The 27,232-nt window shown below is 43.1% G+C and overlaps 1 protein-coding gene across 1 annotated transcript; it reads right to left on the bottom strand.

Moving 5' to 3' along the window:
* Window positions 1-321: 321 nt before the first annotated feature.
* On the bottom strand, window positions 322-26,663 carry LOC149308675 (adhesion G protein-coupled receptor G4-like). The gene is made up of 23 exons (XM_089537133.1): window positions 26,570-26,663; window positions 22,227-22,853; window positions 20,867-20,932; window positions 19,658-19,752; window positions 19,067-19,140; window positions 18,336-18,375; window positions 15,770-15,795; window positions 14,114-14,256; window positions 13,609-13,741; window positions 12,612-12,730; window positions 11,737-11,944; window positions 9,306-9,471; window positions 8,623-8,772; window positions 8,085-8,207; window positions 7,426-7,471; window positions 5,646-5,749; window positions 4,679-4,800; window positions 3,848-4,116; window positions 3,109-3,205; window positions 2,364-2,653; window positions 1,194-1,292; window positions 938-1,096; window positions 322-790 (listed from the first exon to the last, which is right to left on the bottom strand). The coding sequence occupies exons 1-23, from the start codon at window positions 26,661-26,663 to the stop codon at window positions 711-713; spliced, it is 3,330 nt and encodes a 1,109-aa protein (XP_089393259.1). The 3' UTR covers window positions 322-710.
* Window positions 26,664-27,232: the final 569 nt, after the last annotated feature.

The following is a 27,232-nucleotide window of genomic DNA, read 5'->3' as shown; positions in this document are numbered from 1 at the left end:
CTGATCTTGAAAGCAAAGCAGGGCTAGCCTTGGTTAGTACTTGGGTGGGAGACCACCAAAGAATACCAGGAACTGTAGGCTATATTGCAGGAGGAAGGAACTGACAAAAACCACCTCTGAGGATTCCTTGCCTAAGAAAACCTTATGAAATTAATGGGGTCCCCATTAGTTGACAAGCAACTATGAAGACATGTGCACACATGCACACATGAGAGTAATCCTGTTCAACTACACACCAACAACAGTTTGACAAAATGCAGGCCCTTTTATATTTATATTTTCCTCCTGTATAATTTTTAAACAGCTTTGCCTGATGAAGAAGCCAGAGGCGCTCTGAAAGTTTGCATCGTGTATTTTGTGCATTTTGGTTGTCCAGGTAAAGGTATCCCTGTTTTGTGGGTTCTGGATGTTATTGTACTTTGCTAATATGGCCAACACAGCTATCCCTGAATACATTTCCTGTTCAACTATGTTAGGCTTTTGCAAATCTACACAAAATCTAGACATTTTGATTTATTGAATTAAACCTTGATGCTGTCCGCTCCTTTTTGAGAAGGCAAACGGCTGAGTATTTGAGAAGATCTGTAGGTAAACTTTATTTTATGGAGCCACGGGAATTGAGCCATCTTCCAGAGAGTCACACCAAAAGGCCAAGAGGGAGCTCAGTGAAAAACCATGGTTTTCTGAGCATAGCGCAGCTCAGCTTCCATTCATGATAATTTCCGTACATGAGGAAGTTGACTTTCCTGATGTGTCAAGGATGCAGAGCCGGCACTGCACCAGATTTGCTCTAGAAAACAAATGCATGGGGAAATAAATACATAAAACCACTATGCCACACTGATACGGTCCTTCAAATAACCAGGACCTGGGCCTTACAGGGGTCTCAGCCCCCCCCCCCTCCAAGCCATTTTCTTAAGCTCTGTATTTTGCTTACCAGTCTTAGCACCAGTGTCTGCACTTGTTAGGCTTCCTGAACCATTGGATGTAGAGTTGGTTGCACAAGACTTCAGCGACTTCAGAGAAAGGGAGGATGGCTTCCGCTCAAGGTTTCGCACTGGCGGATAGGCCAGCGTTGTGGCAGAACTGCTCCAGTCTAGAATAGAGATGGAAGGACTATTAGAAAGTGTTGAGGGGGGGGGGGGGGGTTAAGTACAGAAGAAGCAGAAAAACCAAGCAACTGTTTGTCTTACAAGAATATCTGAGACGAAACCTCCCGCAACAGAAGTGGACTTGGCATTGCTTCCGCACGTTCTCCTTCATGAGGCAGTGGAACAGAAAAATGAAGAACCCTAAAAGAAAAAGGGGGGAAAGTTAATTTGAACCGTTTGACTTCAGTTGACAAGAAAAGAGGTTGCACCTAAACCTTAGGAAAAACTTCTTGATGGTAAGAGTTGTTTGACACTGGAATGGTTTGCTTTCGAGGCTGATGGACCCTCCTTCCTTAGAGGTATTCAAACACAGAGGTTGGATAAATAAATAGTAATAAATAAAATGGGCATCTTTCAGGTGTACTTTGGCTCTGTGTTCCTGCATAACAACGGGTTGGATTAGATAGCCCTTGATGTCCTTTCCAACTCAGTCATTCTATGATTCTAACATTCTTGGGTCCTATGCTTCCCACGTCTCCGTTTGCCCTGGACAATTTTTGGGCTTTATCTCTTCAATTAAAGATAAGGATAGGGGGATGAGGCATGAAGCCATTGCCACCACCATCATCATCATCACCATCGTCATCATCATTGTCTTCGTCGTAATCGTTGTCATTGGGGTGAGCAACTATTCCTTGTATTCTAGACTGGTGGCAGGAGGGAGGCTGGGTATAAATAAATGTGGTGACAGTGGTTGTGATGATTTAATAATTATTAAATAGTTTAATAATAATTTTGAGACTTTTTTGTTCACTTTTTTTTGCAAACACAAGTGGCAACCGGGCAAGACAGACTGCTTTTGCACAAAAAACGTTGCTGTTTTTTTAAATTTTCATTTGCATTTTATTTTTTTCCTCAAAGGGATTTTTTTGCAACAACAAAGAGTCCTTGGGTTAAAAAATAATAATCTTGGAGCTGTTGACTGTTCTTGATCGAGTGTCTCGACACTCTTTCTCATTAAAGACTAGCAAAATTGTATTATTTACATCCTTCATCCAGACACATCAGGAGAGTTCATCCTCCCATCTCTCCAAAAGGGAGAAATATCTCCAAACAAATCTCTTTCCCAGCTCAACTCCCTCCTCTTTCTGAACTGGTAATATTTATACTAGTGATGCCAAGGACTGTATATCTGGTTCTTTGTCCATACAAAAGATGTGCTCCAGCTAGTTACCCTCCACTAAAGCGTTCCCACGTTTGTATGGTCCTTACCTTGCAAAGTGTTGCAAAGAGCAAAGAGGTAGAGGAAAAAGACCTGCACTGGTCCTTTGGCGAAGAAAGCAAAACCCCACGTTAAGCCGAGCAAGAAAGTCAGGCTGGCCACACGCTTCAAGCTGTGGAGGAAATCCTGGCCCCAGTGGTCCTCTGGGAAGTGATGCTTTGCTTTCATGGCATGAACCTGCAGGAGGACCATGATGAACATGGAGACATTGATCAAGAAGACCAAGCAGAAGTAGGCCACCACAGAGATGTAAAAGGCCATGTCGTCCTGGATCCAGCAACTGTAGAAGACAAACAAGGGGGAAAGAAAGATACCATTAGGACTACAGTTTCTTTGATAGGTTAACAATCCAGGAAAGGTGGTTGATGTTAGGCATTGCAAGGTCCCTTGGCAGGCTAATTAAGTCCACTGGTCTCCGAAGGTTTCCGACAATGCCTTGCAATGGATAATGAGACATTTATTGTAAGCTTGTTGTATTTTATGGGTGTTTTATTGTTAGCTGCTTCGACCTTTTTGGAGAACCAGGATACAATTTATTATTATCAGCAGCATTATTGCAAATTTCCTGGATTGTGCTAAATCAAGGGATCACTAGAGCAACCGGAAATGCTGCAGTGTGGCAGTAGCCTAAGTTACTTTTTAAACTCATGTTACCTCCCAAGTTCAGATCCTGCATTACTTGTTTGTTTGTTTTCAGGTAGAATTGATGAGTATTTTTTAACATGAGAGGCTTACAAAGACTCCAAGGGGTCGGTGCTCCTGGAAACAGGTCCAGTCCCATAGAAGTCTCTTCTTATAGCAAGGACAGTTGCCACAATAATAGTGGGAATTCCTAGTGGCACACACAGATGGAAAAACAGGGATGTTATTCACCCCTAAACAGGATAAAACAACAACATATTGGCTGCGTCTACACTGCAGAAGTAATGCAGTTTGGCACTGCGTTAACTGCCACAACTCATAGCCATACAACTTTGGGATTTGTAGTTTTGTGAGCTGTTCAGCCTTCTCTGTCAGAGAGCTCTGATGCCACAATAAACTACAAAAATCTCATTATTCCATAGGATGAAGCCATGGCATTTAAAGTGGTGTCAAACTGCATTCAGTCCCATAGAAGCCTCTGCTTATAGCAAGTAGCCATGATAACAGTGCGAATTCCTAAATATTCCTAGGAATTTGTACAGTGTAGATGCACCTTACCTCTCAGGGCAATTCTGAAGATAAAAATAAGGGTTTTAATTCAGTGGATTAAATTGTATGTTTAGCAATACTTTTTTTTACTTATGTTTTAGTAACTGCTTCTAACTGTTCTTGTTTTTTGCAAGTCGCCTTGAGTCCCAGTACTGGAGAAAAAGTGAGATGTAAATGAACCAACAACAACAATAACAGTAATAGTAGGAGTAAATGCCACCTTGAACTCTTAAGTGGGGCATAAATGTCGCAAAGCAATGGATAAATGGCTCTGTCTCCTTACCCCAGCCGGCAATGGAAAACTTCAGTATGTAGTGTGGGACGTAAGTGTTGAAGACCTTGACAAGCGCATAGTACATGTGGATGGCCTCCAGCCCCATCCAAGTGAAGGATGCCAGAAGAAAATAATGAAGGACAACCGCAACAGTGATACAGAGAATGCGCTTCTGGAATGAGGCCAGCCATGGGTTGACCAGGAACATGAGGTTGAGCATAAGCAGTGCCAAACAGAGGTTGATGAGGATTTTGGAAAGGTAGTCCCTACGAAGCTTTCTGGGAATGAAAAAGAAAAAGAAAAGAAAGACAAACATTCACCTTATTCTCCTACCCAATCCTCTTTTCTTGAGTCGCAAGTGGCATCTGCACTGAAGAATTGATGCAGTTTGATGCAGTTTTAACTGCCATGGCTCCTTGCTATGGCAACCTGTGGTTCTGTGAGATATTTAGCCTTCTCTGTCGGAAAGCTCTAGTGACACAGCAAATTACCAATCCCGGCATTGTGTCATGCCAGTTAAAGCAGTGTCAGATTGCATTATTTCTGCAGTGCAGATGCAGCCTCACTCATGGCTGGATCATGTGGTTGAATCCTGCCCTATCACTGGAATGCAGCCCACATTTAAACATATCCAAAGCTTGGAATGGATTCACTGCCCCAATAACATGGATGCCCACTGCCACTGCCTTTAGCTCTCTTCATCTGAGCAATGTAGTTTGAAGCAAGGGGTGCATTGTGGTCCTGCTTTTGTTGAATCTACTGGCAGAGCCCGCTAAAGGCTCTCCCTTCTGTGAATCCCTGGAATGAAGAGAAGAACCCATGAAAGGCAAGCCGACTTACTCAATGGAGAGGTACACTACTAAAGCCAAGCCCAGGAAGATGGAGGAAATGCCACAGCCCACGTAGGAGACCAGAGTCAAATTCCAGTTATCTGCCTCATTGATTGGGTCCCGATAGATGTCCTAGGAGAAGCCGACATAAGATCAGAAACCCTTGAGTTAGCGTTTGCAAACACAAACTACATGAATTTGGGGACATGGTCATGTTACTCTGGAATATCAGTACACAAAGGGATCTTGGTCTACTTTTTAAGATGCATGAAGTGTTGCCTAGGAAGGACCTTTGTAAACAGACAGTAGGAATAGCCACAGAAATTCAAAACTTGTGGGCATGGTGATGAAGTGACAAGACCAGTTTTAAGGTTGTCGAGGGACAAAGGCAGGAGGAAAGATGTTCCCTAAGGACAACGTGGGTGGGGGGCCATATGAATGGTGGAGGGAGTTTGGGAATATGTTATATGCAGGCTGGGAACCAAAAGGTAGATGCATTGAACTGGCCAAGAGCTTGTCACTTGCAGCAGGGAAAAAGGTGTGAGAACTGACCAGAGGAGTGAATTTTCCTCTGATGCTAACCTTCTTGGACAGTTTTCATAGCTATTATGGGGAAACACATGGGTCACAGTTGCCTATTTTCATTTTTCTTTGTTAGCTTCTGCACTCTTGAGAGCCCATCTTCTCTTGGCATTGCCTTGTGGGGAATATAACCTCCAGCCCAAGGGACTAGATTGTAAACTGAGAGAGACGTCTAAATCAAAATATTTGGGCATCCAGTCCTATCACTGTCAGGGGATGTCAGATCCTACCAGTGAATGGGCTAGAATGCTGCTCTGCTGTGTGCCATCTGCTCCATCATTTTGCATCAGTAAGTCCTATGCTATATAGCAGTAGCATGTGTTAGAGTCCAGCACCGAAATAACCTTTGGAGAAATTTGGAACTATGCCCAGTTCCGGGGGGGGGGGGGACTTACCATCAAAACTCCAAAATGGGTCAGATGGGTGCAGTTGCAGATTGTGTAATTTGCATCAGAGTATACGGCTTCACACCCCGATGTGTTCCAGCCGCCGAGACCATCTGCATGGCACAGAAAATAAGCTATTTCACCCGCAACTAGCTGCCTTCCCCCACCTGTGCCAACATTTATAGTCTCCCTGATGGCAACGCTGGGGGATGTGTGAATCTAAGCCCAGGATCACACTGACTTGGGGTTCAGATGCAACATCTACCACGCTGGTAGAGGATGGGGTCTTAACCCCTTCACACTCCCAGCATGCATCTCTCTTAGGCTGCCCACGTCTACAAGTATCGCTAAATCTGTGGGAGGAAGGCAGATTAACATTCTTGTTAACTTGGCAGGATCCCAATTGAAAAGGAGACATAAAAAGCTATACAGAAACCTTACTGCTACCTAAAGCAGCCCCAATAGGATCCTGAATTAAAATCGGCACACCTGAGGCTATCCAAAAGACCATTTTGATGCAATGCCATGGCTGCCCCCATTTGCCTTGTTCAGTTATGCAGCTCTTTGGACAAACCTAGGATCAACTGTGTTTATGTACAAGAAATTATGGCTATATTTATTTATTGCATTCCGTCCGGGTTTAGCAAAATGTCAGGCTGGGCTCGGCCACTGTCCTGTTTCAAATTGTATGGTTAGAAGTCTATAACAATTTATAGATGATGTTGCTGTGTGCCTTCAAATCATTTCTGACTTATGGCAACCTTACGGTGAAGATATCATGATGTTTTCTGGAGCTGAGAGTGTATGGCTCACCCAAAGTCACCCAGTGGGTTTCCATGGTCAAGCAGGGCATCAAACCCTACATCAGATGATTGGGTCATTTAGCCAGCATTTTCAGCTCTGACTGGCAGCAACAGGCAGCTCCCCACAATTTCAGGCAGGATTTTATCCTAGTCCCCCTTGGAGATCTATGGGTCTTTGGTGGTCTTTCATGTGAGAACTAACTGGGCCAGACCCTATTTAGCTGCCAAAATTAGTTGAGGTCAAATGCATTCAGGGCAATACAGTAGTAGAAAGGATTTTAAATTGAGATTTCTTTTCTGAATTTCCAGAAACATTGAAGTGCACCTTTAAAAACACAACACCCAACTCCCAGAATATTCATTTTCTTCCCAAGCTGAGCACCAAGACACTGTACTCTGCTACTATAAATTCCCAGTCTTTTCCTTCAGTGGGTGGATCAAGAGTGAACTTAACTCTCTTCTATTTCTTTCTCTCTTCAAATTATTATCGCTCCACACAGACACTTTCTTATGTATTCCACCCACCCATTCACACACACACCCTCGACCCTTCAAAACCCCTTTTTACTCATCAGAGCTCATATACTCCATGAGCTCCATACTGTTTCTAAAAACAGGAGCATGGTGTTGGTTGGCTACAGTCCATGAGTCAAGGGGCCCACACATCGCTTATTGGGGAGACGGGTCGATTTGCGCATCACTTTAGGCAGCAAAATACCTATTCCCAACAGCACCTGGATAGCACCCATAAAATCTGGAACAGGTACGCCGGAGTTACTCCAAAACTGAGACTGCAGTCACCGTTCCACAGTAATGGACCCATCGCTCAACTCCAAGGATGCATGTTTTCATACACTACTATCTGGGAGAAATGGCCTGTTGCCTCCATGTCTCAACTGGGTTTTCCCAGAAATAATTTAGGATTCTGTTCTAGACAAAATTTTGGTTTGATGTTTCATGGCTGTTTTGTTGTTCCTCTTACCCACCGTTCTTATTGAAGTCCCAAAAGACACAGTGCACCAAGGCATCATTCTGCAAACGAAAAGGAAATGGCTTAGGATGTACAGTGCCTTCAAAACTGCTGATCTTCAGCTTCTCCATAACCCACCGCTGAATAAAAATCCAAAAATATACAATTCATAAATCAGTTTGGGGCACCATTCAATAAAGAAGTAAGTCCCACTGTGTTCAGGAGATATTACTTCCAGGTAAACACGCAAAAGCTTATAATATGATGAAATGTTCCTGCTCTTGTTTTTAATCTGATATGTTAATAGCTTTTAGATTCCTGTTGTTTGGACAGAAAGGTGAGACAAAAATAGCTTAAAATACAAATTAACTACAGGACTAATTAGATTAGCTCCTTCTCTTCTTCTCTCCTCAAGCCATCTGCACAACAAAGCTTGGACAAATGATTATTTGGACTACAGCTCCCACAATCCCCTAGCCAAGGTGGCTATGGCCATGGGAACTGGGACATTGTGGGAGATACAGTCCAAAAAAGGTCATTTGCTCCAAGCTTTGCCCTCTTGTCCAGAAGGTTCTTAAAACAGACTATCTCTACCACCAAGAGTCAACACGATAGCTAAGCAATGCACTTCAGTGCCGCCCAATTAAAACCAATGCAAGCGACAGGATACTGTACCATCTTTGGCTCTATGTGCCGCAGAATAATATTCACTGGCTCCTTGAGGTTTTGAACACACACGTTTTCTATGCTGGAACCAATAACGTAGGTGTTTAGGACTATTTCCCCAAAGCTTCTGTCCTGTGAAAAGAAAAACACTGGCACATGTTTGCACAGCTGTGAAGTCAATGGTATTCGAACTAGTCTGAAGCTACAATGTCTGTTGGAAGACGTTGAGCCTTCCCCAACAGAGACCTGGTGTCATAATGAACTACAAATCCCAGGATTCTTATTATTATTATTATTATTATTATTATTATTATTATTTATATCCCACCTCTCCCTACGAATTGAGGCAGGTTACAACAACAAAAGTACTTCAATAAAATACATAATATATACATAACCAAGGCTACATAGTCGCCTTATCCCCTCCTGCCTTAAAACGTCTATAACACTGAACCACGGCAGTAAAAGCGGTGTCAGATTGTATTATGACTGCAGTGGAGATGCAGACATTAGTGTGTTTATATTGTTCAGTGACTGTCATTTTTACCTGGAAGAGCGAAGGTATGCCAAAGAAGCTAAACTGGATCCCGGTGTGATTGTTCGGGTCAAAAGACTGTACGCTTAAGTAATCTCTCAGTATTCCTGGCAAAAATATGGAAGCCAGGGACGTTGTGAAGGGGGTTTGGTGGATAGCAAGCTGCAGAAAAGAGAACGGAAAGGATTGAAAGAGAGCTGTAATGGGAAAGGAGTTTCTAAAATTTGCTCCTGATGTTGAAGTGAAGGTGAGAAGACCTAGAAATCCCTAGAGAGGTGTTAGTTCTAGGTCCTCCAGTGTGGCTCTATGGTATGTTTGGGCTGGAAGTCATTCATTTCAACAGGGTTTTCTAGCACCCACTGTTTCACATTTGCATGGTAAGTCCATATTATATTGTGTGGGTCATATTGCACATGGTTTTGAACCATTGTAGTTTTTAAAGTGGGTTTAACTGTCAAGGTGTTTCATGTTTTAACTTTGTTATTTATGATTTTTGTGTACAGATGATTTAAATTGTTTATATTGTACACTGCCCAGAGATCCTATCATGATGGATGGAGTAGAAGAGTTTCTGTACATCGGTAATAAATAACCAAGCGTGTTTGCTCATAACTTCCAAGCTCTGCTACATAGTTCTGCCCCAAAGTTGGTGATAAAGTCAGGTGGAAGTAAGAAAACAAAAAAAGTGACCTCACCTCTGGATCCATCTCGGGGTTGTAAGAGATTACTCCAAAAGCGATCCCTTGAAAATGCACAGGATCTGGGCGCATCATAGCTAGAGCCAGCTTGGGCATCACAATGGACGCATTTCTCCCATTAAAGGACATCTTGAAACCGATCCGTTGTGTTAGCTGTAAGATGCTAGACAACACAAGAACACTTTCACAACTGTTACAACCGACCAGTGGAGTTTTATCCTCCTCATTCCCCTTCTTCACTCATTCTTTCTTTTAATTTATTCACTTATGGTGAAGAATGAATACAGATGAATAGAAGTCTACTAACCATGGCTGATATTATAGTAGAGTGTGGCATGTTATTTAAACCACACACACACACACACACACACACACACACATATATTGGAGGGAGTATGATTCCTGCAATTTGTGCAACAAATCCTTGGCATGAAAAGCATGGCTCTGTGCGAAACCTGTGCCTTTTTCCTTTGCGAAGTGAAGCACACACACATACACAGCAACCACAAAAAGACAGACTGAGGCTCTTGCCACACACTGCAGAATTAATGCAGTTTGACACCACTTTAACTGCCATGGCTCTACGGAATACTGGGATGTGTAGTTTGCTGTGGCACCAGAGCTCACTGACAGAAAAGGCTAAACCAAACTACAAATCCCAAATTCCATAACATGGAGCTATGACATTTAAAAGCAACGTCTGCATTAATTCTGCAGCAGCCTAAGATTCTTTCATTCTAAAGCCTGGGATTTTGTAGGATGCAGTCATGGTAGTTAAAGCAGAAAGATAGCGTTACAATCGTTTCATGCGAAAGAGCCGCCAGGTGCAAACAGACCTCCATTTACTGGTAGTGGAAGGACAGCAGAATTACTTAGCGCAAGTCAACATTTGAAGGAAGAAGGCAGTAGCAAGATGGTTTGCGGCCTCATTATTCCTTTAGGGAATCTTGGCTCTGGATTCACAGGTTGTGACACCATCTGTTACACAAAATCACACCAAGAGAGTTGCCACAGTGGCACCAGGCCTGAGGGGGTGCTGGCAACACTTGCGTGGAAAAGCACAGGGATGTCGCCTTCGGATTTTTCATTTCAGAGATGAAACCTCATTGCTGCTCTTAGTGAAAACCAGTTTCTCTTCATCCTTGTCCATGCAGGGGGCCTATATTTAAAACCTGTTACTTTCAGGATCTTGCAAGATGGTTGTATAGGAATTCATAACCTTCCCATCACATTCTGAAACTCCTGGGGTTCTGATGCTGCAGGTGTATATCACCTGCTATGTTGCACCAAATCCAGTAAAGGCTTACATTTAACAAGAGCTAGGATGCTGAGCAAGTGGGAGATGCTTAATTCATAGACCTTGGAGGCTTTTGTAGGAGGAAGACAATGCTGGGAGAATCACGACACTGCCTCTTTATTTGGCAGGTTTGCAAACTAATTTTGGCCCACTCTTTCCCTTATTTTAAATTCCACATTTTGCAATACACACACACATACAGAGAGAGCAAGAGCATGGTGCAGTGGTTTCTGTGCTGAACTATGGGTCCATAGAAGTAATGCAGTTTGCCTTCATTTTAACTGCCATGGCTCCATCCTACAGTACTCAGGGATTTGTAGTTTTGTGAAGCACCAGCACTCTGTGGCAGAGAAGGATAAAGACCCTGTACAACTGCAACTCCTAGGATTCCATAGGATGGAGTTTCAGCACTTAAAATGGTGTCAGACTGGATTATTTTTGTATTTTATTTTTGGGCTACACCTCCCAGCAAATGCAGCCAGAATGGCCAGTGGCCAGCTGGGAGTCGTAGTACAAAAGGTAACTGTGCCAGGCTCTGCTTTGAGTCCATGTTGGGATAACAAAGTGGCCAGACCCGACTGTGTTTTCGTCTTGGGCCTGAAAAAGCATGTTAATGATTTCCCAGGATGAGAAAAAGTTGCAATACGGAAGATATATTTATGTTGGTTGAATTCGTTGGAGTGGGGAATGAGAATATTCTCTTGTTTTTCCTCTTTCGCCTGCTGCTTTGGGAAGGGGATATTGTTCTTGGCAGAACAGGCGAGAGAAAAACGTACTAAATGGACAAACAAACAGACGCTAAACATTGCCACAGATTGCAACCAATTAATCATGAACGAATGTGATTTGCATCTCATGGAAATTGCCTCCAGACCCTGATGAATGAAGCTGGATTAAACAAAACATCACAACGGCAATAGCAGCACATAAGACTGGGATTTCTCCAGGTTGCCAACTTTAGCCTATTGGGATATGGGCAGAGACAAGAACAAACTGAAAGATGAAGGCACACAAAGTTGTAACACAGAGAGCTGTAAGATGGTGTTGGGCTGGAAATTAGGGGTCCAAGTTCTAAGCCTAGGCCACAGACAACGAATGTCCAAAGAGACACCCTCTTGCTAGTTTCCTTACCTGCTGAGATTCTTGTGCAATTGCATGTTGGCTTCCCTGGTCATGAAGATATCTATTATTTGTAATGTCTTCCTCGCCAGAGTCGGGCTGATCTCCTCAAAGTTGGCAATGTCCATTAGTTTATCCACAAGGACTTTAATTTCTTCTTCGCTCCATTTAGAAGAATTTAACAGGATCAAAATGTGGTCTGCAAGGTCTTCAGCATTATCTGCAAAGAAGAAGGAGCAAGGAGGAAAGGATGCTATACAGAGGAAGCAAAGTGCTAATCTTCAAATCAAAGAATTACTCCTTGAAGGTGCAGGGTCAAAGCCATAAAGATTCAAATGGTGAACCTAGGAACCTACTGGAACAATTTCCCTGCTCCTCAGGACCCAGAGCTTGCAAAGTTACTTTTTTCCAAGCACAGTGGTCCCTTGGTATCTGCTGGCATTTGGTTCCAGGACTCCCCATAGATATCAAAGTCTATGGATGCTAAAATCCCATTATAGCCTTTCCTCCAGATCCACAGATTCTTTATATGTGGATTCAGTCATCCATGGCTTGAAAATATTTTTACAATATATAAATTCCAAAAAGCAAACCTTGATTTTTCCATTTTACATGGCCCTAACAGCCTCAAAGTTATCTAATCCCCTTTTAAAGCCATCCTTTGCTACTTCTTATGGCAGCAAAGTCCACCATTTAACCCTGTCCCATGTGAAGAAGCACTTTTCTTTTTATCTGCCCTGAATCTCACAGAATTCAGTTTCAGGGAACGATTCCTGCCATCTTGTGGGTTCTTGGGCAAGGAAAAAGAGACGAAAGCTTTTCCCAAGCCATTTTCTCCCGCGCCTCTCATTTTCTGCCCTTCCATCATGGCTCCCCAGCATCCTTACCCATGGTGATGGTCACGTTTTGAAGGGACACAATACTATTTGGCAGACCTTGCAGCAGCTGACACGAGGTCACATTTTGTCTCCTCCAGTAAGATTTTTCAGTCTCGATGTTAATCAGACTTTGAAATATGATGGAGAGATTGAAAGAGAGAAATGAAAAATACGTACTGTATCATAATCACCATTGCTGTCAGTAGATAAATATTTTAATAGGTTTTCACCCATGTTTGCAATAACCAGGTCCCTTCACATGTAGGGGCTTTGGAGGTTGGGGGGGGAGGCTTTGAGAAGAGAGTTGGGGCCACATCTGGCCCATGGATCTTGCTTTCCAAACCGTGTTGTAGAACAGGAGTGAGAAAAGAGTGGCACACAGGATTTTGTGGCTCCAGAAACTCCCTATGAATCTTCTAAGCCTCCCTAAACTGCTTCCCCAAAAATATTGTTTTAATAAAACTTATATTCAACATGATTTTCAGGCAATATTGGTCTGACACCCCCATAGAAAGCCCTCTAGATACATGAAAATATGTGGATACACCTCACCACCACCATGTTCACACAACTCTTAGAACTGACCACCATCCAGAAATTCCTCCTTTTTCCTCTTCAGTCCTTCTCAAAATGGGGGGGGGGTGTCCCGGCCACCATTTTGAGAGGGCCTACAGAGAAAAACAGCAACATTTGAGTCGGGGAGCAGGAATGTCTGACTAAAGGGTATGACCTCCACAGAACGGTCCATTCCTGCTCTAGGATCATGTAGTCAAAGAACTGTGTTGGCTTTGGGAGGAGCAAGCTTAGTGTAGACAGGACACAAACCTCAAAGTACCAAATTCAACCAGGCATTCCTTCGGCCCGATAGAAGAACTAATGCCCCAGCTTACCTGCCCCTAAGGATGGCCCTATCTTGTGGGACATGTACTTGCATGCCATTCACCTTGCACCATGCAAAGCCGTGGAGCTGAGGTTTAAGAGTGGAAAGCAAGCTTCCAAAACTCACCAGGACCTGCTAGCCAAGTGCTCCATGTTTCTGACACAGGTCTGCTGTGTCACATCTGCAGGAACGGTCTGTGGCCAATTGTAGGCCCCCTTGTATTTTGTTTCGACTCTTTCTTCAGGACACATCTTGGGATCTTGAAGAAAGCAGAGAACCTAAGAACCCCTCCTAGATCATGCCCATACTATTTACTAATGCAAGCTTTTTTTCCAACAGGAATCAGCCAGAAATGGCTGGGAAAGGCCACAGGTCCCAAAGTGGTCCCTTCACATTCACTGAGGTTACGGGCGCAGGACCCTCCAAGGGAGTGGGAAAAATGCAAATAAAAGCCACTTTAACCCGAGATAACACTTCTCTAAGGATCTCTAGATCTTCCAGTTCAACTCCATGGTCAACTTCCACTATTGGGTGACCACAGTATCGCACTAGAGGACCTACATATGCCAAGAGGAGAACCAGAGATAGGAGAGAAGAAGGGCAGAATAGAAACCTGGTGTGGAAATCTTACCAAAATGAAATATCCTTGCGGTCTCCACCTTCATGGAGAGAAGCTCTTCTTCATAACCACCTTTCAGTGATCCACTGAGCATGTTGAGGATCGTAGTTTCGTTTTTATTGGATGTGATCCTGACGATGGACTTGGAAGAATAGCTGAAACCACAACAACACAAAAAAGATCATCACAAGGGTGGTTCGTATACAACTGCGACTCTGCTCTGGCATCTGTCTCGACCCTTAAAAACCCTATTGATTGACTGGAAGTGCCCCTGAGCAAGTGCAGAGCGCATGGCCTTCCTCTCCACATTACGAAGGGCAATCGGTTTGGATGTTTCTACCTTGAAAAAAAATAATCTGTCATTTTTGAACTGCTTTTAAAGAGGAGTTTTTCACTTGCTTCCAATGTGTTTTAATGATCTATTTGCTGCTTTGAAGCCTTTTCTCCATTGTTCATCACTTCAATGAGAGGTGATATGGGAATGCTTTAAATAAATTAATAAGAATAAATAATAAAAATCCTGACACAACAGCGATTGGGGAGAAGTTCTTCCAGACCAGAAGGTTTTGTTTCTCAGGATCCTGTGCCATGACAGCTAAAGTGGTGTCAAACTGCATTATTTCTACAGTGCAGACACACCCTCTATCTAACATTTCTTAGTTACTAGGAATACATGCGGAGAGAAGAAGGATCAGGTTTCTTTGGAAACAACATCCTTCTAAGCACCAGCAATGTGGCATTTTCTTATTCATTCACATTTTAAAAAAAATTGCTATTCCCAAAGCTCAAGGCAGTTAAGAAATCCGGTATCGGGTTCAGATTCTAAGTAATCAAGCAATTGTTATACGGGGGAAGAAAATCAAGTTTCTAATGCTGTTAAATCGAGGGGAAGGTATAACAGAGTTCACCTTTCTGTATGATTCATAATATAGGTTACTCAGCCACATGCGATACACTGAGTGTTGCCTTTATCACTTTTAATAGCTTAAGTCAGGCATCAATTTCTCATTTCACTGTGTGATAGTCAAATCCAGCCCTTAAAGTAATAGAAGGCATTTAAAATGCATGTTGATGCTTAACTCTGAAAACAGCCATGCCCACGTCAGGAACTTCCCAGGAGATTCTGAACAACACAGTGCAGAGAAGTCCCAAAAAGTAACTTCTCCAAGCTCTCAGTGTGCACACTACACAGCTGCATGTGCTTGCATCAGCCCAAGCTATATATCTTGCAAGCAGGAGAGTTCATACCTCTTTAACGGTATGCAGGCCAACATTTTCTGTATCAAAACATTGGCCACAATCCTGCATTGTCAGACGTAACTATGGCTGCATCCACACTGCATAAATAATCCAGTTTGACACCACCTTAACTGCCGTGGCTCAATGCTATGAAACTCTGGGAACTGTAGTTTTGTGAGACGTTTGGTCTTCTCTGTCGGAGAGCTCAGGTGCCACAAACAAACCACAGTTCCGAGAATCCCACAGCATTGAGCCACGGCAGTTAAAGTGGTGTCAAAACTGGATTATTTCTGCAGTGCGGATGCAGCCAAAAATGATGAAGCTCCATTGATATAGGGTTTTTTCTGCAAATGAGGTGATATGGAAAATATTCATGTAAAAACAAAGAAAAAAATGGGACACTTCTATTTTGGAAAATGTGCAGCTTACTTTTGAACGGTCTGTTCGCCTTTCCTCTTCAGTGCAGAAGATGCCAAGCCCAAAAGAGAGAGTTGGAAACCATGTTAACCAAAGTGCACAGTATTGTTGGCAATGGCAGAAAAAGGTTTTATGCAATTAACTGTACAATTACAGTGTTTGACAAGGAAGAAAAGGGACACATTAGGACACTTTTTACACCAAAGTGTCCCTACAGCATTTCCCTCTTTCATCCTGTATGTACTGAATGATGTTTGATTTCTATTTCTCTAAAAGCATGGCACACGACATATTAAATGCTGCTCCGTCCGATCATCCAGTCTATGCTCTGATTCTTCCCTTTGTTTTGGTTTTTTCACTCTGCGGTGAAGAAAATCTACCAGCCTTTCTCTCCGTTGGGAACATTTGGGAGCCACAAAAAGCACTTTTATGTCACTTAGGTGCAGGAAAGCACTTACATGGAGACACAAGTAAGGGAAAGGAGAAGAAGTTGTTTTAAAATTCCCGAGGGAATGGGTAATCTGTGGCTGTCTCCCCCAAAAGTTGTATAGTTATATTTGCTGATATCTGAGATGCAAAAGCAGTGCGTTCATATGTTCCACTGTAAGTCAGTAAGGTACTAATTCTGGTGGGACCAAGCTACCAATACCCTTGGAGACTATGGTTTGAATCCCCATGAAGGCATGGAAACCCACATGTCCAAAGTCCCACTCTCTCAACCTCAGAAGAATACAATGGCAAACTTTCTCTCTTGCCAAGAAAATCCCATGAGAGGTTTACCTTGTATGTGTGTGTTTACCTGGTATGTGGGCCATAAAGTCATTTCCGATTTATGGCAACTTGAGGTGGAGAGAGTGTGACTTGTCCCAAGTCACCAAATGGAGAGTTTTTTGTGGGGTTTTCGGACTATGTGGCCATGTTCTAGAAAAGTTTATTCCTGACGCTTTGCCAGCAGCACTGGCTGCCATCTTCAGAGAATGCCACTGAAGATGCCAGCCATGGATGCTGTGAAACGTCAGGAATAAACTCTTCTAGAGCATGGCCACATAGCCTGAAAAACCCACAAAAAACTATGGATGCCAGCCATGAAAGCTCTTGACCTCACCAAATGGATTTCACAGTCGAGCTGGGAACTGAACCCTGGTCTCCAGAGTCATAGGAGCATATCACACAGGGCTTTTTGCAGGTCAGATCCGGGGTGACTCCTGGTTCAGCTATGCTAATTCACATCGTAACATGAATGTTTTATCACACCTGGTTGCCCTTCTGTTGCCCTTCCGAATCGAGGGGGAATCAAATCCAAGGCAAGTCATGTGAAGCGGATTCGTGCAAAGCAGAGTGAGTGCAAATTGTATTACCACACCGGTGTATACCATGCGGATTCAATGATTCGAACTGGGACCCTTGCGTATGCTCAGTGGGGGTCTGAACGCTGCCCTCCTTAGCTGTCATTCTTCATCGGACTGAAGGAGCAGTCAGGGGATTATGGGATAGGTCGCAGGGGGGTCACTAGGGCCAGGGTTCGGATGCAGGAGAAGGCAGGGGATGATGGGATAGGTTGCAGGGGGTCACTAGGGCCAGGATTCAGATGCAGGAGCAGGCAGGGGATGATGGGATAGGTTGCAGGGGGTCACTAGGGCCAGGATTCGGATGCAGGAGAAGGCAGGGGATGATGGGATAGGTCGCAGGGGGTCACTAGGGCCAGGATTCGGATGCAGGAGCAGGCAGGGGATGATGGGATAGGTTGCAGGGGGTCACTAGGGCCAGGATTCGGATGCAGGAGCAGGCAGGGGATGCTGAGATGGGTGGCAGGGGGTCACTGGAGCCAGGATTTGTATGCAGGAGCAGGCAGGGGATGATGGGATGGGTGGCAGGGTGGCAAAGAGGACGAGATGGAGATTAGGAGGGGGATGAAGGAGCTGGACGCAGGGGTCCAAGGGGGGGGCGACAACAGAGTGATCTTCCACACCAGACCAATTCAAAGTGAAATTGAAGTGAGCTTGAAAACAAATTCTGTGAATTCACTTTTTTTCCAATTTTAGCAAAATGAGGGGTCACTTTGGAATCACTGCGGAAGCGCCACGGAAGGAGCGCCAAGAGAAAGGCATCTCATCTGACAACACATTCATGTTATGATGTGAATTCACTTCGTGGACCCGCACTCACCCCAGATCTGAGCTCCAAAAATCCCCAAAAACCTCCATGTGATAAACACCATAGTCAAAGATTCAAACCACTCCAGGTTTGCCTTAGGGTCACCGTAAGTCAGAAATGACTTTGTGGCACACAGCATCAACAAACTAAAAGCATGTTTAGGGCTTGCTGTTATTTATCCCTGTAAAAGGTACAAAAACAAGCCAATTTTACTATTAGCCACCCCAAACCAGTTACCATGGTACGTTTCCCACCGCTGCCATGGCAATTCCTTCTGCCTCGACAAGAAAAGTCAGATGGGAAGGTGGGTAAACTGTGAAAGTAATGTCTTAAAAGTGTGAAAAACAAGCAGAATGAACACAAAGAAAAAGATAACAGCAGATGATTATTTTTGCATCAAAGGAGGCAACGGTCGGCTCCGTACCTTGATTCTAAGTGGTAGACCTCTTTGTGGGATGTGCGTTCTGTATCAGAAACAGAGGGAAAATATTTTATGGTAATTTCAGGCAGAAATAGCAAAAGAGCTGTATGTCGACAAAGCAATTTGTAAAGGGAAAGGAGGAGACATCTGTGAAGAAAGAGGTGACATTTAACAAATTCCCAAGCGTGGGTATAAAAGGGAGAGTGGATGAGTATATTGAAGGTCAACCATTGGGGTGCTTCTTTCATTTCATAGCAGATGCAACGGGCCACACTAGTGTCCCAAGATATACAGAAATAGAAATCATTGTTAAAGGGGTGATCAATGAGAGGATTGTTCCTTCTCACTTATTTAGGAAAACAGGATAAGGAACATTTAATCTATCCTATTAGCTTCTAGTGAGAAGGTGGATGCAGAGTGGAGGGTGAGCCCTGGCACCACAATGACTAGGAGGAAGGTAAGTAAATATATAGGCCTCCTGGAGCATCTTTGCAAGTTGCAGCAACACGTCAATTGAGTCTTGCAAATGGAGACAGACTGCTGATGTACTAGTTGCCTGCAGCAGCTGTTCAATGCCAAGATCTTCTTCTCTCTTGTCTTCCTTGAGGTCAAAAGAAAGAACCTGAAAACCCCTGCTGGGTTTCAATTGTATATTAAATTTTAAATTTTATATTGGGCATCTAAGTGACGCAAAGTTGTGGGAACACGTTGTTGAAAGTGAATAAAATACCTACTGGGAGTTTGACTTGATGTGATGGTTTGCTATCACAAAATTAAAATTAAAGTTTTTCTCGAGTTTCTTCATAAGCTGAAAAGGATAAAGAGAGAGAGAAAAACTGATTAACCATTAATTGACTCCAAGGTGAAAATGGTTTATTAGTGTATCTCTAAGAGCGCTGATCATTGTCAAAAAAGTCTTACATTGCCTGCTAAAGCAGGGGAACTGGAGCATGGTTAAATTATGTCTTTGGACTATAATTTTTAGCTGCATCTATACTGCAAAATTAATGCCATTTGACACCACTTTAACTGCCCTGGCTCAATGCTATGGAATTCTGGGATTTGTCATTTGGTGAGATATTTAGCCTTCCCTGTCAGAGGGCTCTAGTGTCACAACAAACGACAAATCCCAGGAGTCCAGAGGATGGAGCCACAACAGTTAAAGCGGTCTCAAACTGCATTAATTCTGCAGTGTGGCAGCAACCTTTGTCATCTGGGGTAGAGGACAGGAAGGCATCTCAGCTGAATCTTATTTTTTTGTTGGCAAGAGGAGTATGGAGAGTAAAAGAAGACAGTCCTGAATGGGAAACAGAATTAGCACTTGCCCAGTTTGTAGAAAGCTCCACCACATCGTAGTAGTCATATGTATTTGGAGAGCTGGAGAGCACTGAAAATGTTGTCTTGATGTTATAGAAGGTCACTGCAATAAGAGAGAAGAGAAAATAATGAGCAGAGCTGATTTTCATTCAAAAAAAGTGTCAATGCTGCAAGAAGAGGTTGAAAAAGTTCCTTTTTTCACGACTGGAATCCCTTTTTGGCTATGTTGGCTGAAGCATTCTGGAAATTTTGGCTCCCCAAAAGGGTCATTTCCAGACTTTGACCTCAAGGTTGTTCAGGTTTTTAACTGTAACAACCATGCCTGCAGAAAAGTTCACTGGACAGTTGTTCATTCCTCCAGATGCTGTTGGACTGCAACTTTCAGCAGCCCTAGACAATGGAGAAGAATGCTAGACATTGCAATTTATCAACGTTTTGATTGCCACAGGATTCCCACACCAGCAATAAGGGCTATTTCCCATGTAGGGTCTGTAGTGGTCTGTAGACTGTCTTGGAGGATGATGGACTTTTCTTCGCTGGAAGTCTTGAAACAGATGTTGGGTGACCACCTTTCAGGAATGTCTTTTCTGTGGTTTCATGTCTTCCAGGGGATTGGACAAGATGGCTTTTGGAGTTCCTTTCACCTCTTATGATTCTATGACCCTCCATTAGCATGTCAACAAGGTACGCTACCCAACAATGATAGAAATTCACATAATCATAGAATCTTTGAGCCAGAAGGAACCACAAGAGCCACCTAGTCCAACCATCTACCACACAAGTATACATGGATAAAGTACTTCTGAAAGATGACCATCCAACATCTATTTAAAGACTTCCAAAGATGGAGAGTCTGCCAGCTTCCATTCCAATGTCAAACTGCTCCTAGAGTCAAGAAATTCTCCCTATTATTTGCGAGGAGTCTTCTTTCTTGTCATTTGAATCCATCGTTTCATGCGCTAGACTCTGGAGCAGCGGAAAATGAGCCGGCTCCATCTTATGCATGATGTCCCATCAGATATTTAAAGATGGCCATCATGTTACCTCTCAGTCTCAGATGTGAACCAAGATATCAGGTGGGCAAGAAGTTGAGGATCATTCTGACTCTTATAAAAGTCATGGTCAGAAAAAAAAATGCAGAAGCTGATGTCAACACATTTGTGAAGGTAACCTTTGATATTTCGAATGCCTTCCTTTCCAGAAGAGAGCATCCGTACCTGTAGTTGTGGGTTCAGGTGCTTTGCTTGGGAGTGGTGGAGCTGCAGAAGTTGCTTTTTCTTCACCTGCCAAAGAGAGAGGAGAGTACATGAATAGAAAGAGAGAGAAGTAATACACCAGGGAGGAACTTATGTTCTCTCTGTGGAAAAACAAGTATAGGACTTCCATGGACATGCAGGTATCCTATTTCCTATGATCGGCTTATCCAAGTACCGCACACAGTTCATAAATAAATGTTGGCTTGTTGTAAGAAACTCTAAAAAGATGGGAAAGAAATTTACGGAGTGTTCAAAAGTTCCCACGTGGCAGAAACGTGACAGTATGGATTTGATAAAAAGCTTTACTATTCTGCCTCCCACCAGGATCTCAAAGGTCCCATCTTAGTCATAGCTTTAACAAATGGAAATGGAGAAGGAAGACTTGATATGGGAGATGCTCAACGAAACAAATGCCCTTTGAAAGAAATGTCTTCCAGTATTATATGTTGATCAGAATGACAGGAACACAAAATGGTGACTCATCTACAGACTGGTTGTGCGCCACACAACTGCAACAGTTTTGTACCACTTCAATGGTCATGAATGCATCTTACAGAATTATGGGATTTGTTGTTTAGTGAAGGACTTAAATTCCTCTATTAGAGAGTCCTATATTTGTAAGAAACTAAAGCTCTCTATTTATTTATTCATTTATAGGATTTCTCCCAAAATGGGATTGGGAGATCCCAAATCCTTCAACAAATTACAAATCCTAGGATTGTATAGTTTGGAACCACAGGCGACGATAACACTTTAACTGCCATGGTTCCATCATATGAAATCTTAGGGCTTGTAGTTTGGTCAGGGACTTGAAATTCTCTACTAACTCCTCTGAACTTCAGCGGTGGAGTTCTCAAGCGGAAAAGTCTAAGTCCCTCACCAATCTATAGATCCCAGGATCTTATAGGAAGGAGCCATGGCAGTTAATGTGATACCAGAGCCTTAGCAAATCACTCTCTCAACCTCAGAGAGCGGCAAAAGCAAACCCCCTTCGAACAAACCTTGCCAAAAAAACCCTGAGGTAGGACCATCTTAGGGTTGCCATAAATTGGAAATATCTTGAAGGTGCACAACAGCAACAAATAACTATGCAGTGTGGATACAGCCCATGACAGCTAAAGTGCGACCAGACTCTTGTAACTATAGATAATGGTCTTAATTGGCTTGGGATAGGGATGAACTCTCCAGATATTGCTGGGTTACAGATTGGATCTTCCCTAACTGCTGGCCATGCTGGCTTGGGGCCAATGGGAACCGGGAGCCCAACAACAACCAGAAGTTCACAGGTGCATCAGGCACATAGCTATGGTACCAGACTCACCGCAACGTTGGTGATGGGCAGACTCCGTTTGTAGACCATGCAAGGACCAGTAATCGCCCTGCCAGCTCACGGCGTTCCCTCGGTCGCAGTTAGCCATGTTCTGTTGGTCTCTCACATAATCCCACATTTGGAAATAGTGCAAAATGCCAATGAAGACAAAGGATGGGTTCGGGATGATATGTCCATTCTGGTTTTTGTGCAGTTGACCCAACACCAGCGTCCCATTCGGCTTGAGGCACTGATGGGTCACCTCAACGGTGATGTTCTTCATCTTGTTCCTATTGTGGAAAATCTCAAACAATTTCTTCTTGCCGTCCCACACACAGCAGATCCGGTGCATCATATTCGCAGCAAAATCCTGTCTCATCTCAGTCACATTGCCCAAGATGAACACCTGCAAGGTGGACTTATTGATGGAAAGGGCCAGCTCCGCATTCCTAAAGTTGCTGGAGGAGCTGTTGACATCGTAGGAAAACACTGCCCAGGTTGCCACACTCTCCTCTGTTTTGTTGAAATCAAAACACACCGTAAACATGCACAGCTTGCGAACCTGGTGACCGTCCAAGGAGACATATTTGCCCGTTCGTCCTGTGAAAACCAGTTGCTTCCCTTTGAGAGAGGTGGATTCTGTTTATCATATGGGCATAGCAAGAAAAAAAGAAATAGATATAAATATGATACCAAATTGGTTTCTGTCCAATGGGTCCATTTCACCTCCTGTCAATAGCCATTACAGAGATCAAGGAAAACAATGCATTAATTATTGTAACCTGTCTTGAATCCCATTGTGGGAGAAAGGCGGGCTATAAATCCTTGAAATACTTAAATAAAAAATACATTTTAAAATATGACGGATAGCAGGGGGTCTAAGTATGGAAAGGCAGGATGAGGAAGCTGCTACCCTTCACATAAGAATTATTCTCCCCCAAAGAAAGTTTTCCTTCTGTCCCTGACTTTTTAGCACCGCAGCAATGTGACACTTCAGTCAAGCATTTGGAAAGAGAGTTTAGCCCTTCAAAGAGACCGAGGGAATGCGAACACAGCAAATAGAAGAGTTCTAGGTGTGAATAATTTATCAGCGTCTCAAAGTTAGAAATTGGGAGACTGTTTGGAGAAAAAATTGTTTCTATTTATTTATTTATTTATTAAGTGTGTTTTATTGATTGTGTATCAATAAAATGTACTAGGTTGGCAACTGTCAGCCAGAGGACTTTTTCTTCAGCCGCTCCTAAATTGGGGAATGACCTGCCAGAAGAGATTTGACAGCTGAATACGCCATCCGAATTTAAAACAGCATTGAAGACCAATCTCTTCCGGCAGGCTTATCCAGATGGTTTTTAAACCGTAAATTTTAAATGATGAATGTTTAAATGTTGATTGTTTTAGTATGTGTACATCATATTTGCCCTTTTGTACTGATGTGTGTTTTAACTGATGACTTTTTAACAGATGCTGTTTGTCTTAATTGTTGTTCTCCGCCTCAATCCATGGGGAAAGACGAGTAAGAAATAATAATACTAATAATGATGGTTCTTTGTTATCTTCATCATCTTCATCTTCTTCCTCCTCTTCTTGTCCTTCTTCTTCCTCCATCATCAGCACTTTCTCTTTCATTTCATTTCCCTTTCCTCCTCCTCTGTATCTGTTTATCATCTCTTGACCCATTGCCCCCCCAAGTGATGATGATTGTGATGATGATGATGATGATGATGATGATGATGATGATGATCATCATCATCATCATCATCATCACTTTGGGAGCTCCATTATTATCATCATCATCACCATCACCATCACCATTTCGGGGGGATACGGTGGGTCATGAGATAATAAATAGATACAGTGGAGGAGAAGAGGGACATGGAAGAGAAGATGATGATGATGGAGGAAGAGGAGAGAGCAAGGAGAGGAGGAGAAAGATGATGAAGATGAAGATAACAAAGATGAAGAACCATCACTACCATCACCCTCCAAGCATTGCTGGAGTGCAACTCCCAGCATCATTCACCATTAGTTCTAGTGATAGCAGGGGCATTGGGAGCTGTAGTCCAGCAACATCTGGAAGGAGATATATCCTCCCCTTCGTTCCATCCTTAGAAGAAGGTGAAAACCCTAAGTCTCCTCTCCTTTTCTCATCTTCCTTGCTATGACCTTTAGGGTTCAAAAGACAGAAAACACCAATCTTCCTTCACGCAGCCAGCCTCAGCTCGAACCAGCTAGGACCATCCTAACATGTTTATCGTAGTCATTAAAGATTAGCTCCTGTAGGAAAGGGAAGTGCCAAGCAACCCAAGATTTTATGGCTCCACATTCAAGGCTGTTTTCCCCAATCAATTTCCATCCCAACTCTGGCCATTATCAAGGATGTCAGGCCGGCATACTAAATCCCCTCCCGGCTGTTGCCCAGTTGTAAATCTTATTAGATTATTTGCTGTTCAGAGAGAAGGTACACACCGGTGGAAATTTCGAAAGCCACCCATGCATTTCCCACCAGTCCTGATCAGAGATGCACTATGAATTATGGACAGAAGTGATGTTTGGGTTTTTTTGTTGCTAACAAACCCTGTTGTATATCAGCTACTTTGGATTTTCTCCCTTAGCAGCAGAGGGAAGCCAGTGAAGGTCAACGTTTGGCATCATTTGTGATTCACAGAGTCAGACAATTGATTTCCTTTTCTAAAGATCCATGTCCTCCTTAACTATAGTTTTAAAGGGGAAGGGAGGATGAAAGAGATAGGGCCTAAGTACTCTAAAGGCACCAGGTCCTGTCTGAAAGTCTCTTCCAACTTATGATTCTATCTTGGAAACTAAGCAAGGTCAGCCCTGATTAGGACTTGGATGTGAGACCACCAATGAACACCAGTTGCTGTAGGCTCCATTCCGAGGAAGGAACTGGTTTTGCAAAACCACCTCTGAGTATTCCTTCCCTAAGAAAACTCATTGAAATTCATGTGGTCACCATAGGTTGACAGGCAATTGAAGACATACACACACTCTTACATAGGACTAAATACCCTAAAGGCACCCTATCCCATCTTATCTTGGAAGCTAAGCAGGGTCAGCCTTGGTTAGTACTTGGATGAGAGACTGCCAAGGAATCCCAGGAGCTGTAGGCTCCATTTCAGAGGAAGGAACTGGGGAAACCACCTTTGGGTATTCCTTGTTTAAGAAAACCCTATGAAATTTATGGTGTCATCATAAGGTTTCCGTAGGAGGCCACCATTACAGATAAAGTGGAAACATAATCCTATAACTATATAAAGTGGAAGAGCCCTAGGTCAGAATACTTAAGGGCATGAAATGTTTTTGGGAGCACAAAAAGGACAAAAACTGCCACTGGATTATGAAGAAATTCAAATATAAGAGAGAAACTATTTGCTAATTCACCACAATGAAATAGTTTGGGAGGAAGTCCAGAGTTTATCATGGTCCATCACCTAGAAACAAACTTTTCCTGATAACACAATGAGTTGCTTCCAGTTTGCTGGTGAGTGTGATTTTCATATTGGTGACGAAACAGAGATAATATGTGCAAATGATGCTGGAGAGGATCTTTGGTTTTCAAACAGATCTTCTCTCATCAAGATCCCTCTTGTTAAATGAAGGGATAGTTTTATACTGTCTCTCAAAACAAATGCAAATGTTCTGCAATAGTGTGAGGGTGCTGTATCCCTCCTGCAACCATGCATTTGAATGGTATATAATAATAATGTAATAATAATATATTTATTTGTATCCCGCCTCTCCCTTTTGAGGATCGAGGCAGGATCAAGACGGAATAGCATGCATTTGAGTGGTTCTTTATCTCCGAGTCTTCCCAAAAATTGAAAAGTTGATCTGTTAGGGAAAACTCTCCATTTTATTGCATTTGTTGTTGTGTGCCTTCAAGCCGAGCCTAAAGCGACCCTATCAAGGGGTCTTCTTGGAACTATTTGCTCAAAGGGGGCTTAGCTTTGCCATCCTCTGAGGCTGAGAGAGTGCGACTTGCCTAAAGTCACCCAGAGGGTTTCCATGGCTTAGTAGGGATTCAAACCATGGTCTCCAGAGTCATAAGCTCAGTCTGCACTGCAGAAATAATGCTGTTTGACAGTGCTTCAAATGCCATGGCTCAATGCTCTGGAATCCTGGCGTTTGGAGTTTGTCATGGCACCAGTTCTCTCTGACACAGAAGGCTAAATAGCTCACAAAACTACAAATCGAAGCATTCCATAGCATTGAGCCGTGGCAGTTGAAGCAGTGTCAAATTGCATTAATTCTGCAGTCCAAATGCAATCCCCAGACAAGAGATTTGCATCCAGAGGTGGTACATCCAGATTCACCTCCAATGCTGAGGAAGTTTATACCTGAGAGGAGAAACAAAGCTGCCACAATGGTGATCCGGGTGCAAAGGAACTTTAGTGGACAACTGCCAGTGATGCACAATTGTTGGTTTCTCATTCTCTATACATCATCTAGAAGGAAGAGGAGAATCCAGTGATATACTTTATGGATAAAAGAAGCAAAACACTTTCAAGTAGAGACAGATCTGTGGCTAATCTGACTTTGGAGCATCCATGTTCACCTTCAGCACAGAAAAAAATCACTTTTTTGGAGTATAGCTCCCCAAACCCTCCACTGTGCTATACTTGCTGGGGGATTCTGGGACATATAGACACCCCCCACCACAAAAAAGTAACTTTCTCCAAAGCTGCTTCAAAACTCTCCAGGGTCTCGTTCCTCTTATCTCTCTGGTTTTGTATCTCCATTGTTTAAAGAGATAGTTTCATTAGAATCAGCACCCAACAGATACATGCACCCAACAAACACATACAAGCAAATTATGAAAAGAAGCTTGGCGTGTAGCAGAAGGACAAAGAAACCCACAAAAGGAAACAGATTGTCCTTCTAGGCTGCATCCACACTGCAGAAACAACCCAGTTTGGCACCTCTTTAACTGCCATAGCACAATGCTATGGAATCCTAGGATTTGTAGTTTGTTGTGCCACCAGAGGTCTCTGACAACTAAT

The sequence above is a fragment of the Sceloporus occidentalis genome, unplaced genomic scaffold, assembly GCF_023333645.1.
Source record: "Sceloporus occidentalis isolate IW3139 unplaced genomic scaffold, rSceOcc1.0.p SCAF_8, whole genome shotgun sequence".
Classification (NCBI taxonomy): domain Eukaryota; kingdom Metazoa; phylum Chordata; class Lepidosauria; order Squamata; family Phrynosomatidae; genus Sceloporus; species Sceloporus occidentalis.
Note: the sequence above shows the minus strand (reverse complement) of the source record. Positions and strands in the feature narration are given on the sequence as shown.

Excerpts from the sequence above, each read along its gene's own strand:
- LOC149308675 (XM_089537133.1), bottom strand. The coding sequence starts at position 26,663 with ATGAGAAACCAACAATTGTGCATCACTGGCAGTTGTCCACTAAAGTTC. Across the intron at positions 19,141-19,657 it reads TGGAGCTTTCTACAAACTGG|CTTATGAAGAAACTCGAGAA; the intron begins GCAAGTGCTAAT and ends TATCCTTTTCAG. Across the intron at positions 5,750-7,425 it reads TTGGGACTTCAATAAGAACG|ATGGTCTCGGCGGCTGGAAC; the intron begins GTGGGTAAGAGG and ends TGTGCCATGCAG.